We start from the raw sequence: 13,959 nt of genomic DNA on the forward strand, positions 1-13,959 counted from the left end.
CATAAGTCATTTGCAGGAAAAATGAAAGGGGGTGGGGGAAGTGATAGTTTCTGCGTAATCTTTCCATTTTTGTGAAGAATGAGTGCTCTATCCCACTGGTATGTGTTGGGGGAGGGGGAAAGCCCATCATAATTTCAGAGCACATAATGGGCTTGTTCTTTTTCTCACACATGTGAAATAGGGTTGCAGCAAATTCAGACATGTTGTTTGGCCGCAGAACTCTGTATGTTAATTTAATGCATTTCCTGGTACATTTTCCAGGGTGTAGTCAGAAACAATTCTACACATTCTGAAAAACAAAAACTTCTTAGGAATGCCATCAATCTAATTATATCTGATAGCTGAGGCACAGAATCACTGTAAGAAAATTTTTAATAATCTGAAGCCATCTGTGATATAAATATAAAAGTGATAAATGTGAAAAATGTTTCCCAAATTAAACTATGTGCTCTTTTGTGTGTTTTGAACTATACATTTTTTATCAGCAAAGAAGTTACCTTTTAATAGTCAATTTGAGAGAATTTTTGAAGATTATATTAAATCTTTAAATAAAGCATTTCTTTGAATAGTTCAGTAGACTCAAATTGAACTAAATAAAGCAAGATGGAATAATGGGATACATGATCAAATGTCAGTAATAAAGTCAACTGCATGATTACTATGATACTATAAAATCAAAACCTATTTCAAGGCTTCAAAATTAGATTCCAAAAGATAATCAACACTATCAAGTGTTCATAAATTTGAGGGCTTTTTTATTTGAAAATTCAGATGTGGATTGGCCACTTCAGGAATTAAAATTTCCTCATTAAAAGTTTACCTTGAAATATAAATTCCAATTTTGAGCTAACATTAGCATACTGCTTGAATTGCAGTTAAGTCAGAGTGCAGAAAAGGAAACAGTCTTTTAAGCATTTTCTTAGATTCTACTGCTAAAGACATAAAACAAACAAAAAATATGTTATTAGATTTTCCTAGCACTGAAAATTATTCTTCTAAAGAGTTAATTCTGACACTATGAAATTAATAATTTTTATGACACTATGAAATTAATAATTTCTCATTAGGTTAAATATAATATATTCTAAAAAAAGAAAATTAAAATGAGGCAAGTTCGACCCAACATGGATTATCATTTCTAATTCAATATTACTCAGCCTAGCCCATAAGTGAAATAAAGTTACCACTGGCACAAGAAATGAAGAATTTTATGAAATGCCAATATTTGTTGGATAGTTCTGGAACTATTCAATAAATATTCAACTAACTGAAACACAGAACATTTCATTTTCATTTATTTAGTACATTCAATTAAAAAATAAACTAGCAGCAGCTTCAGTGTCTACCACTAAGAGATACATTCGCAGATGGAACACAGGAAATAAGGAAAAAAATACTGTAGGGTTATGTACTCACATGTTTAAGCAGCTTAAACATAAAGTAGTACACAACTATGAGTCAAAAATCTAATATGTAAAAATACAATAACAACATGGTTTATAAAAACTTATTCATTTCTAAATTTATGACATTCATTTTCCAATTTATGGCATTTCAGAAATTTTAATCTCAAGTTCCTAACATTGAAATGAGGAGGTGGAGTATATACAAACATTTTAGAATTATTTAAATAAATAAGGATGAAATTTAGTTTGTAAATAAAGATTGTAATTACTGAAGAAAAGATTCGTGCCTAAGCTTTCTTCTTTTCTTCAGTCTTGATTATGAAATGTCTACATGACTTTGAAAACTTTAATTATCTGTCTAAATTTCCTGCTCTGTGTAGTACTTACTCTGCAGAGATATTAAGAGGACTAAATTAGGTAATAATATAAAATCACAAAAACAAATACTTAATACATAGTAGTCAACAAACAGAAGTTTTTTACTACCAATATAATCATTATCACATTTATTTATTTTATCCCTATTTTTATTAGTGTCTCAATTCCTCCTTGTAAGGAGGGAGTTACAGAATTCTTAGGAAAATAATTACAACTATCTGCTTTAACACACATACAGAGTCTGGCGCATAATAGGTGCTTCCCTGCCTAAAAGAATGTTATTAAATGAAAAAATCTCATATTTGCCTAGTGATTATTCTTGTGCAAGCGTATGACATGTGCTGATACCATGCTAAATATGTACATAGATTCTGATGTATTCCTGTTGGAACCTCATGGCATGTCATTATACTCATGATGCAGCTAAAAAAATACTGAGGTTGTAGGTGTTTACAGAACTTACTACTATCATTGGCGAATGAAAGTGGTTCTGTGACTGACATTTAGGTTTCTCTAGTTCAAAATCCTATTATTTTCCCATTATATTATACTGTCTTCATAGCTCTCTTTAGCATCTCAAGCAAATCTATATCTTAACATATTCTTACAGATTTCTTTCTAAAACATAGAAACTCTATGGGAGAAGAGGCTAGACCTACAAATTATCACCAGGTTACAAAAACATCCTTATAAATTGTTTTCTCTATTGAGAGGGCTTGAGAGTAAAATAAACATTATCATGATTTTACCTCTCTGCTCCCCTCAATTCTACATCCCAAATAATAACCTCTCTCCCTCTTTCTCTTTTCTGCTATTTTTCAAATAATGGTCCATTCCTCTATACCTTCAACTCCTTTCATTTCTTAGCCTCTAAAGTTTAAAGAAAATTGTTAAAGATGATCTGACTTCAGGCTTTTATGAAAACTAACATATTCCCAAAGCTTCTGGATTCATCCTAGTATGAAGCCACATTAGGACCATTATTTAAATGCACAATAGGACTCCTTGAGACCAGTGAAAGCAGATTTTTAATTTTCACATTTATGAGATGAAGACCAAGTGATTGCTATATAGATCCAATAAACATCTTCTGGATAACTAAATGAATTAACTGGAATTAATATTTAGAATGATATGGAAGCCTTATAGGCTCTTTTGTAAAAGGTCAAATGACGTTCGATATACCACAGTTACTAAAAATGAATAATTATATAATAAAAACTATAACATTTCTGATGCATTTATGTCATATTCAGAAATGAGTTGAAAGTAATTTCTGAGTTAACCTTTTAATATCATTTTAATTAGAAAATTTGGTTAAACAAAGTAAAAGTAACCAATTGTCTAGGCATTAAATTGAGTGACATTTTCATTATAATTGTTTTTTTTCTTATACTTGGACTCTCTGCTAAGATTAGAATTTCACCAAGGCTTAGGCTGAGGACAGTGATACTGGGGTCTCCCTCAGAGGGCCTGTGATGTCACTGCTGTAACCATGGCCCCCAGAAATTCTTTAAGAGGCTAGAGGTAAGAATCAGTAGATCCTTCTTCTGGATCTACTGTACAGTAACTGCATTTCCCCAGCAAGGGTGTCTTAGAGAAGAGGCTGTATAATTATTCTATATTCACTCAGCAAATATTTATTAATAACCTACTATGTGCTAGGCATTGCTCTAGGTGATCGGGACTCATGACTGAGAAAGACAAGGAGAGGTGACATTTTGCAGCTTATGTTCTAGCGTAGAAAACCATAAAAATAACAAATAAGTATATTACAAAGTATGTCAAAAAAGGTGATACATTCTATGGAAAAATAATGGAGAAGGATAAAGAAATTATGAGTACTTGTGTAGGGACAGATGAAGGTACATCCAGAAGCACAGAGGTAGGTTAAGAGGCTATCACAGTAATTCAGGTAAGAGAAGACTATGACTTAGATCAGGACAACAGCAGTGGAAGTGGTGAAAAATATATGATTCCTAATGTATTTTAAAGATAAGACTACCAGGTATGCCTTGCAGGTTGGATAGGGTGTGTGGAAAAAAGACAAAAGTCAAGGAGGAGCCCACAGTTTCTGACCTGACCAAGTAAAAGGATGGTCCTGCTAACAACTAAGGCAAGTAGCCTACAGGTGAAGGACACATGGAGTGAGAATACTGGGTGAATCCAAGATTTCTACACATCTATGTGGTGATATCCAGTCGGCAGCTCCTATCTATGTCTCGGAGAGAGGTCTTGGTTGGATCATCTGCTTATATGGTACATACAACCATGCCATGGGTGAGAACCAAGAAGTGTGAATACAGATAGAGAAGGGCACCATGCATCATCTCTGGGGAATTCCAACATTAAGAAGTTGTATGGAAGAGGAAAAACCAGGAGAGGAGGATGAGAAATGGTACCAATTTTGTAACAGGAGATACAAATAAACTGTGGTGTCCAAAAGCCAAATGAAGACAATGGATCAATGATAGTTCAAGTAAGACAATGGTTCAAGTGTTTCAAATGAATTTATTAGTGATGCAGAAGGCAGAACCAGGACCAACGGCAACCTATTTCGATGAGAAAAAAATGAACAGCAATGTCTACTGAATATTAGATCCAGCTGTTTTATAATGCAGTGAACTTCCTTTTTAATCACTACAGGTATTCATACACAGGCTGATGAGTATCACAGATCTTGTAGAAATGATTCCTAAATTGTGTAGAAGATTAGACTGTAGGACCTATGAGATACTCCAACTAATGAGTCTATTATTTCTGCCTCACTTAACACCAGAGAAGAAAATACATCTGCTTTTCCATCTGTGGGCCTTTGCAATCTTAGCAGTCTGTGTTCAGAATTATCTCAATGCCTCTTCATATAAAAGAAAGTGAATCATAACAATGGTCTAATGCAAAGAGGAGAGGCTTTGGTGCAAACAGACCTGAATTTCAGTGTTAACGCTATCACTGATATACAGTGTAGCTTTAAAAAGTACTTTAAATATTTTTTACACCTTAAGGCTCTTCTTTAGAACACTCAGTGTTCTTGAGGGAATAAAACAGTAGTTCACTGTGCTTTGCTATAATGGGTACTCACAAAAACCTTAATTCTCTAAGTGGGAGATCCAATATTTAAGGACTATTCTATGATGTTTTAAAGTAAGCTGTTTTTCTACACTTGAGTTTTAAACTACACTCTTCATTTAAGCACTATCTTTATGCCTAAACCAGAAATAGAAGTGTATGATTTTTTTCATAAAGACAAAATTTTTATCTGGTTTTTAAGTTCATAATAGATTTTAAGGAGTCATATTTGGGGTCAAATTTTGTACTATATGTCTCAAAGTGTCATTTGCTTACATAACAATAATAGAACCACGCCGTGTGATGAAGCAAAGACAACAAGCTGCAAAGTCAGAATGGCTGCAAATGAATCCCAAATCAGTCATTTCCTAACCATGCAATTTTGGCAAGTCAGCTCCTCTGAGACTCAGTTTCTTTTGCTACAAAAAATAGGAAAGATAGAATTATTAGGATTTGGGGGACAATTAATTGTGTTACTACATGTAAAATATATGAAGTGTCTGATACATAAAAACAGTCAATAACCCTTAGTTTTTATTATTCTAGGGGAAAACAATTTAAATAGAACTACATTTTTCTATTTGGGCCAAACTATTTAAAAATATCTTTATTATTGAGAAAACAACATATTAAACTAATTCAAATAGCACGAAAGAGCCTGCAATAAAAAACCCTTCCCTTTTACTTCTTTCTTTCTACCTATGTATCTGTCTGTCTATCTGTCATTTATCTATCATCATCTTACATACACACAGCACATATATATGTGTATCTATATCCCTTTTATATTCAATAGGAACAAACTATATTTTATATTTTCACTTAACAATATAGGTATGTGTGAGCAAATATATAATTCTAAAATAAATCAAAGCCTGTGCCTTTGTGATTTTCATTGATTTTGCAAATTGCTCCCCCAAATGGTTAAATCTCAATGCTCTGACAGCATATGAAATGTATTTTCCACTATACCCTGACATTATAATCAAACTTTTTTTGTCAGATAGAGAACAGAAGTATTTCACATATATCTTAACTTGTATTTTGCTAATAAGCATGGTACAAAGTTTTTTTCTAATTGCTTTCAACGGTATGTGTGTGATTAATGTCGATACCATTGGCTTCTTGTTTAATTTTTTTAAATGGGTCTATTACATATAAAGAAAACAAAGTTTTTGTCACATGTTTCAATTACTTTTCAAATAATCACACCAGTTTGGCATTTTTTGTGCCTTTGGATTTTGGCAATCATCATCATTTTCGCTTGTATATAAGTTTCAGTTTTATATTGCAAATAATTTTAATAACTTACATATGACTTCAGAATTTTCCATCTTTCTTAGAAGTACTTTCCCTCAATTAAATATGAAATAAATTTTTCATAAACTATTCTGGCATTTTTTCTTTTTTGCATTTAATCTTAGGCCTATTTGAAATTTATATTGATATAAAAGATGAGCTAGAAATTTAGTCTTACTTTTCTTTTGCCTTCAAATTTCTCATTAATTTCTCATTTCTTATCTCTCCAACACTTACTGAATACACGATTTCTTCACACTGATTATAAATACATACTTATTATATAATGCATGCTTATGCTTATTTCATGAGAAATGGAAAATTAATTTTATCTAATTCCTCATACGATCTTAAAATTCAGTAAATTTTCAAAAATATTTTTAATTACAGTCTTGCATCCTTGAAGTAAATGACATTTGAGTATTATTCATTTTGTTTGTAATGTGCTATTGAAATACATAGGTAACACTTTGCAATATAATTTTTTTATTGTGGTAAAATATATGTAACACAAAATTTACCATTTTAGCTATTTTTAAATGTGTAATTCAGTGGTATTAAGTATATTCACAATGTTGAACAAATATCCCCACATCCATTTCCAGAACTTTTTCATCATCCCAGACACTCTACATGCATTAAATAATAACCCTCCATCTCCCCTTCTCTAAAGTCCCCATAACCTATATTTCACTTTTTGTTTCTATGTGTTCTATTAAAGATCTATTTCCTCATTCCTCAAAATACTAAAAATAGAACAACCATACAGCCCAGCAATTCCACTTTTGGTATTTAACCGAAGAAAATTAAAACACGAATTCAAAAGATATATGCAACATTATTTATATTATTAGCCAAGATATGGAAACAAATTAAGTGCCCATCAATACCCAATCAGATAAAGAAATTGTGGTACATATATACAATGGAATATTACTCTGCCTTAAAAAAAGAATGAAATCTTACCATTTGCCACAACATGGATGGACCTGGACAGTATTATGCTAAGTGAAGTAAGTCAGACAGAGAAAGACAAATACCATATGATCACACTTATGTATGGAATCTAAAGAACAAAATAAACAAACAAAACAGAAATAGATGCATAGATGCAGGGAATAAGCTGATGGTTGCCAGATGGGATGGGGATTAGAGGACTGTGTGAAAAAAGTAAAGGGATTAAGAAGTACAAATTGGTAGTTAGAAAACAGTCATGGGGATGTAAAGTAAACCACAGAAAATATAGTCTATATATAATGGCAATAACTATGTACAGGGCCAGCTAAGTATTAGACTAATGAGAGGGATCACCTCACAAATTATATAAATGTATAACCAATATGCTATACACCTGAAACTAATATAAAATAATATCAAATATCTACTGTAATTGAAAAATCAAAGAAGGGGTGAAAAGGTGAAGGGGAATTTCTAGGTATAACACAAATAAGTCATAGAGATGTGGTATAAACCATAGGAAATAGTGTCAATAATATTGCAATAGCGTTGTATGGCGTCAGGTGGTTGCTAGACTTGTCACGGTAATCACATAAGGTATATAAATGTTGAACAATTATGGTGTACACCTGAAACTAATACAATACTATATGTTAGCTATATTTTAATAAAAATCTGTTTAAAATATCAATTCAAAGCCGCTTCCACTGCAACAACAAAAGAAATGATAGAAGAACTCGAATGGGTACAGAAGAACTTATTGAAGGCTCACTAAATTAAACGAGTGAACAAACAAGCAAAAAAAAATGGCAAGATTATAGATAAAAATGTGAAGTGGAAGATCTTTTGGCTCTCGGGGGACCTTTTAGAAAAGATACAGGTTGGGACACAAAAAGGCACCTGCAATTTAATGATCTTTTTGAAGTAGTTTTCAGCTTTCCAGTTGAGGATAAAGGTGAAATAACCTGGAAGAATGAAAACAACAGGTTAAAACAGACTGAAGATTCTCTAAAAGGTCTAGATACAGAAAAGAAAGAGAGATTATTTCAGGAAGCATGAGGACATATTTTGTGAGACGGTGCTAAGCCCGCCAAAAAAAAAAAAAAAAGTATGCGGAGAGCAGTGCACATAATTCAGAAATAGAAACTGCTGGGTCAATGTGAGATGGAAACAAAAAATTTAAGTACCCTATGAAAAAATAAAATTTAAATACATGGCATGAACATTAATTATAAAAAGGATTCATCAGAAAAGACAAATACTAAACATATCACTGCAAATTGCTAATTTTTCTAGAAACGAGGTTATTTCAGATACCACTCAACTGGAAAGAATTCAGTTTACAAGCACTTTGGATCTTTTTTTTTTTTTCTTGTAGGCAATGTGAATCTGAGTGTCACTATTTTCTCAACTGTAATTTAAATTTACAGGTAGGAGACTAGGAACCGATATGAATAAAACTGAAAGCATAACTCTCATCAAATATTTTCTTCCATTTCTTTTAGAAAATTAAAAAGTGATGCTCTGCAATATTCTCTGTCTGGATAAAGATAAAATAAGTTTAAGATGTAAACTACAGAGTGGCTTTTAGATGACTGCACTGCTCAGAAAAGAAGTGTTTCCATGTAGCTATACCAGCTTTGAAATGTGGTCATGGTTTCCATAGTTAATACCCCTGGTCTCTACTAAGTATTCTTAAATGATCTGATAATTACTCATAAATAAGAAAAAAAATAACACTCATCAAGGATTTGGATTCGAGTTTTTCATCTTTCAAAGTATAAAGAGGAAAACAAGCTCTGTGGGATGATATGCTTGGCTGTGAAGACTGTTTCCAACCGGTCACAAAAAGCAGCCCCTCTCTCTGGGACTGAGCACAGTTAGATGAAATATATAGCAAGTGTGGTGCTTTTGAACATATTTTAGAACTTTAATTTTCTGCATTAATCTACATAAGAAATTGATTTGCAAAGCAGCACAGAGGAACATGGCTCCGTTTGATCTTAAAAGGGGCCAAGTTGGGGGCCGATTTATACCCCTGGCGATCTATTGCTTTAAAAAGTTCCCAGTAACTCAAGGAGAGAAATAAAAAGTGGACCTTGGGGCAAATTTAATTTAGAAAAGGTCTGATGTATTTCAGAGGATTCTGAAGGCAACATCAAAAAGATATTTTTAAAAGACACTAAGGGGCTGAATTGCCCAGGTGGACAAATAGGTACAGTGGCAAGCAACAAGTAAATTTCCCACAAGTGCAACTTCCCATCCTCTAATGCTCTCTCAATTTGCCTGTGCTTGTGACAGGCACTCCTTTTGCAGCTCTAGCAGTAACAAAATATAATACAGCTCCAGCCATTTATGTATATCTTTGTTTCTAAGTTCCTGTAATGCACTCATTCATTGAGGACCAAGAAAAAATGGCATTTTTCTCATTCTTCCAAGAATGAGCATTGTCTGCATTAATATGACATTTATACCCCAACCTATGGTTCTATTCTTTTTTTTTTTGGGGGGGGGGTATGTCTATGTAATAGCTTTGCATGCCAACACTATATGATACTGCAATCTTTGAAGACATCTGAAACAGCAACTAAGCTCAATACACATATTTCCAATATTACAAACAATTCAATTTAAGATGCCATGACCAAGTTTAGACGTCCAAAGTTTACAAAACGACAATGAGTTAAGACCACTGCTTGCCTGATAGAGGCTGTAAAATTATTTTGATTATAATATGCACACCAGTTAGAGATGTTAAAATTAATAAATAAATAAATATATATTGAACTATGAAATATATTATGTCTGGATTTAGGGAGAAAGAGTTCATGTTAAGTATGGTATGTTTTCTACATGAATCTCTCCAAGGTCTTCTTCATGAATCTCTTACGATTATAGAGGAACACATTGCCACCTGTTGCCTCCTTGAAGACTTGATTATCAAGAAATAATTGCTCTGATTCTAAAACATTTGCAAATGTAGATGTACAGTTCCATTTCTTTACTACTATTATTATAAACAAAAAATATTAAAACAAGAAAAGCTGTTCATTAAAATAATTTAATAATATAGCATATTTTCTCTAAATTAAGTAAGCAGAAAGTATTAGAGCTATGTAAATCATTCTTGATGTGTTTAAACAGCATTCTTATATTTTCAATAATTTTAAATGTTAAACTCCTTTCAATTCTATATATTATTCAATTAAGTCAGCAAATCAACTTGAAATTGAAGACTAATTAAAACAAAATCTATCCAGAAAGGTCATGTAGTAAAGTCAGGAGAAGGTCATTTCTCTGAGAACTCCCATAGTTATGTATTGCCCTTTGTTAGAGGACTGTGTCACCACCCCATTAATTACCAGTTCAAAAAGACAGCAGGATTCCAGGGAAGAGATGGCTCTGAGACACTTTGAAAAGCAGGTCTTTTTCCAATGTCTCCCTGAGGGATAAATCACTTTTTATTATCAAATACTGAAATTTAAGTCCATAAGTACTGTTGTGCTCTGTTCAACAGTTCATAAAATCACACCACACCACACATTTTACAGCTTACTAACTAACGTACATCAACTATGGCTCAAGTTTAGTGATCATATCTTAAATGAACTCCACTGATATTTTTGTGAGAAGCAACCAATAGTCACTCAGGAGGAGAGAATCACCACTTCTGAAATAAAATATGATTTTCAAAACATTGATTTTAATTTTATTGTTATGCTACAAAAATGAACAAAAACAAATGCAGGTCAACTTAATAGACGATTCTGTTCTGTTTCCCTCTACTCTATTTATACAAGGCCTCTAAGAGTCCTCTTATGTGTGATAATCAGATGTGTGACATGTAAGTTCTTTTAAAAATAAATTAAAGCAGTTGAGCATTCTATTCACCAATTAAAGTGGTAAATTTTCTAAGGCATAATTTGTTATTTGATAATGTTACATAAAACTATTAATCATTAGAAGCTATGATTTTTGACATTCTTGCATATTTTACATAAAAAAGTAATACAAATATGTGGACATTATCAGTCAAGTTAAAAAATGCAATGGCTCACAAAGAATTAAAAATCTAAAATAACAGCAACCTCTCTAAATATTTCTATCTGTATCAAAGATATATCTTTGAGCAATTCATAATCACCCAGTTACCTTCCTCATCTGTAAAATGAAAGTTTTATATAGTCTGTGATTTCCAAGATTAGTCCCAACTTAAGCATTCTAAGATTCTAAAAATTCTGAGTACAGTAATTTGCTAGTGAAGCATGGTTTATTTCAATATTAATAGGCAGTTCTGTTGTTTGATAAATTATGAAATTAAATCTCACACCAAAATAACACACCACAAAATACTGTTTCAATATCCGTCATTATGAATCAAATATAGGCTATTGTAATAGTAAACATAAAATCACACATGTTATCACTTGAAGAGCCATCAGGACTTGAAATGTCTTCCACTACTTTATAACCTATTTTGGTCAAAAACATAGAGCTGCATTTCATTGAAAAGCAGATATTGAATTTGTCATTAACTTTCTCATATACAGACAATAGATAAGTGCTATTTTGAGAAAGAGTATCAGTTATTTAATATTTGAACATTATTTTAAAAAAACTTGTACTCTAGACTATATGGGTTAATTACTTATGTTCCTTAAAAAAAGTGTTTTCTTAATATCCCATCATATTTCTACCATAGTTCATTACTATGTAAAATTTTTCATGTACCTTTCTATAGCTTCCCAATTGAATATTCATAAAAACATGATTGTAAAGTAAATCTAACAAAATTTAATTAAAATTATATCTGCCGAATGCATCTTTCTTGCAATAGAGTAAGTCTAATTCAAAAAAAGTCCCCACAAAAGCCAAATGCTTGCATACCCAAAAACTTCATTTGAATGTTAAATTTCATGGTTTGGTGGGCTGCAACAGTTTTTATTCCTGTTAGAAATAATTATAAACACAACATTCTATTTAATTATATTTACAAAATTTATCATATTAGAAGACAATTGGTAAACTACAGCATTTATTTCTGTAATCTTTATTATTATTAGGATAATTACATGGTCTTTGCTTCAGATTCACTCTTCAGAAAGTAAATTACCAGCTTGAATATTTGAGTTTCTATTTTTAGATTACTTAATTCATTAAAAATAAAAATAAAAACTCCTTTTTGCCCGTTAGAATCTATGAACATATACCTTTTCTAAAATCGTGCCATTGAATGTTATGTTTTATAATCCTGATTCTGGTGGTAGAAATCTCAGAATAAAATGGCTAGTGAAAATACTTTAGAGTGAACAGTATCATTATTTTTATAAATAAATCCTGACAACAGAAGAATAAAGGTTATAATCCAAAGATCTAAAATAGACTATATTGCTTTCTTGGATATAGTAATTCCCTACTGATTGGCTAATGCTATATATTTAGTATCATTAATTCTACTCCCTTTTATAATATGAATATACATTTTAACAAGTATCAAAACATAAGTGAGTGTGCATTTTTGGACAAACTATTGTATAAATGTTAAGAAAATTATTAAAATATATAATTATTAGTCCCATGATCACAGAATAAAAATGCGATAGCCTTCAATTGAAAACTACTCCCATAGTTGTATTTTAAAAATACAACTCTTCTATTTCGGTATCACATATTTCTGTATACTAATATAATGAAGCTTTAAATATTTATTTCAGAAAAGGTGATGAATAAAATAATCAAGTCTTATTGTTATCATTTTTTTAAAAATTCTATGAGGATAAATCATAAAATGTAGTACCTTTGGATATTGTTTCACAGGAATCAAAACTCTTTCTGAGAGCTTTATGTTTTTGTTGCTGATGACATCAAGATATTTCTTTTCTTCATCTTCCTTTTTTCCATCAGAACCTTGAAATTTTTCAATTTCTGAAAAAAAAATTACAAGAAAAAACAATAAACACAGTGAGAAATCATCATCAAATGTTCAGGTTGTTCTTATTACTTCCCTTCTTAAGTAAGATTTGAAGAATCTTGATAAAAGGACTGAAACAGCACCTTGTTAACGGCCACATGAATGCTGCTACTGGACATAAGATGACCTCTGTCAACTAAAACTAAAAGGTAATAACTGAAGATCTGACCATCTTCTTTGATGCATTTAATTAATTAATTTTTAACATCTTCAAACAGAACATAAGGAAGAATATGTTTCTTAACTATTTAAAAAATCTAAGCAAACATAAGTTTCCTAGGATCAATGAATAGAAAAGGTATATTTTAAGGTTTATTTTTTATTTTCATTCAATTATTTCTAAGGAAAAAAATAACTGAAAACAGCAATCATTCATTAACTAACACAGAGTAGTAAAGATAAATTGCATTTTATTTTATATTCTAACCAAACTTGAAGGTAATTAAAAAGAAGGGTCACAGAAAAGTCATATAAAGGATTATATCTGTAAATGCTATCATTCATATTCATCAATATGAAATTATTTGGCTAAATGTTTAAGAGGAATTATGAATTTTGCCCTATGAGTATATTCCCTAATAGATATTTTTGAGCAAACGAACACTATTTATCCATTCTTTCTTTTAAAAATTAATTTATTCCACAAAGACTTTTAAACTTTTACTATGGGTACCACAGATGGAAAAAAAAAAAGAAGAAGAAAGAAGAAAGAAAGAAAATGTGTCTGTTTTCATGGAAACTGCTCTGACAGGGAAACAACTAAAAACTGAACACATGTGCACATGCATATTTATGTGTGGGGTGAGTAATAAATACAATAAAGCTATTAAGAATGTAAAGAAAAGTTAGTCAAGGACTGGGGGCATTACTTTAGATTTA

The 13,959-nt window shown here is 31.3% G+C and overlaps 1 protein-coding gene across 24 annotated transcripts in view; it reads right to left on the reverse strand.

Moving 5' to 3' along the window:
* KHDRBS2 (KH RNA binding domain containing, signal transduction associated 2) overlaps window positions 1-13,959 on the reverse strand; it is a 507,385-nt gene that overhangs the window by 422,623 nt on the left and 70,803 nt on the right. For all 24 annotated transcript variants that reach the window (XR_004950415.1, XR_004950417.1, XR_004950414.1 and 21 more), the window contains exon 2: window positions 12,907-13,034. Coding sequence is in view for 5 of the 24 variants with exons in the window: in XM_036219037.1 (XP_036074930.1) it covers window positions 12,907-13,034 (128 nt within the window). In the remaining 19 variants the exon portion in view is untranslated. The remainder of the gene's footprint in view (window positions 1-12,906; window positions 13,035-13,959) is intronic.

This window comes from Rousettus aegyptiacus, unplaced genomic scaffold, assembly GCF_014176215.1.
Source record: "Rousettus aegyptiacus isolate mRouAeg1 unplaced genomic scaffold, mRouAeg1.p scaffold_m13_p_1, whole genome shotgun sequence".
Taxonomy (NCBI): domain Eukaryota; kingdom Metazoa; phylum Chordata; class Mammalia; order Chiroptera; family Pteropodidae; genus Rousettus; species Rousettus aegyptiacus.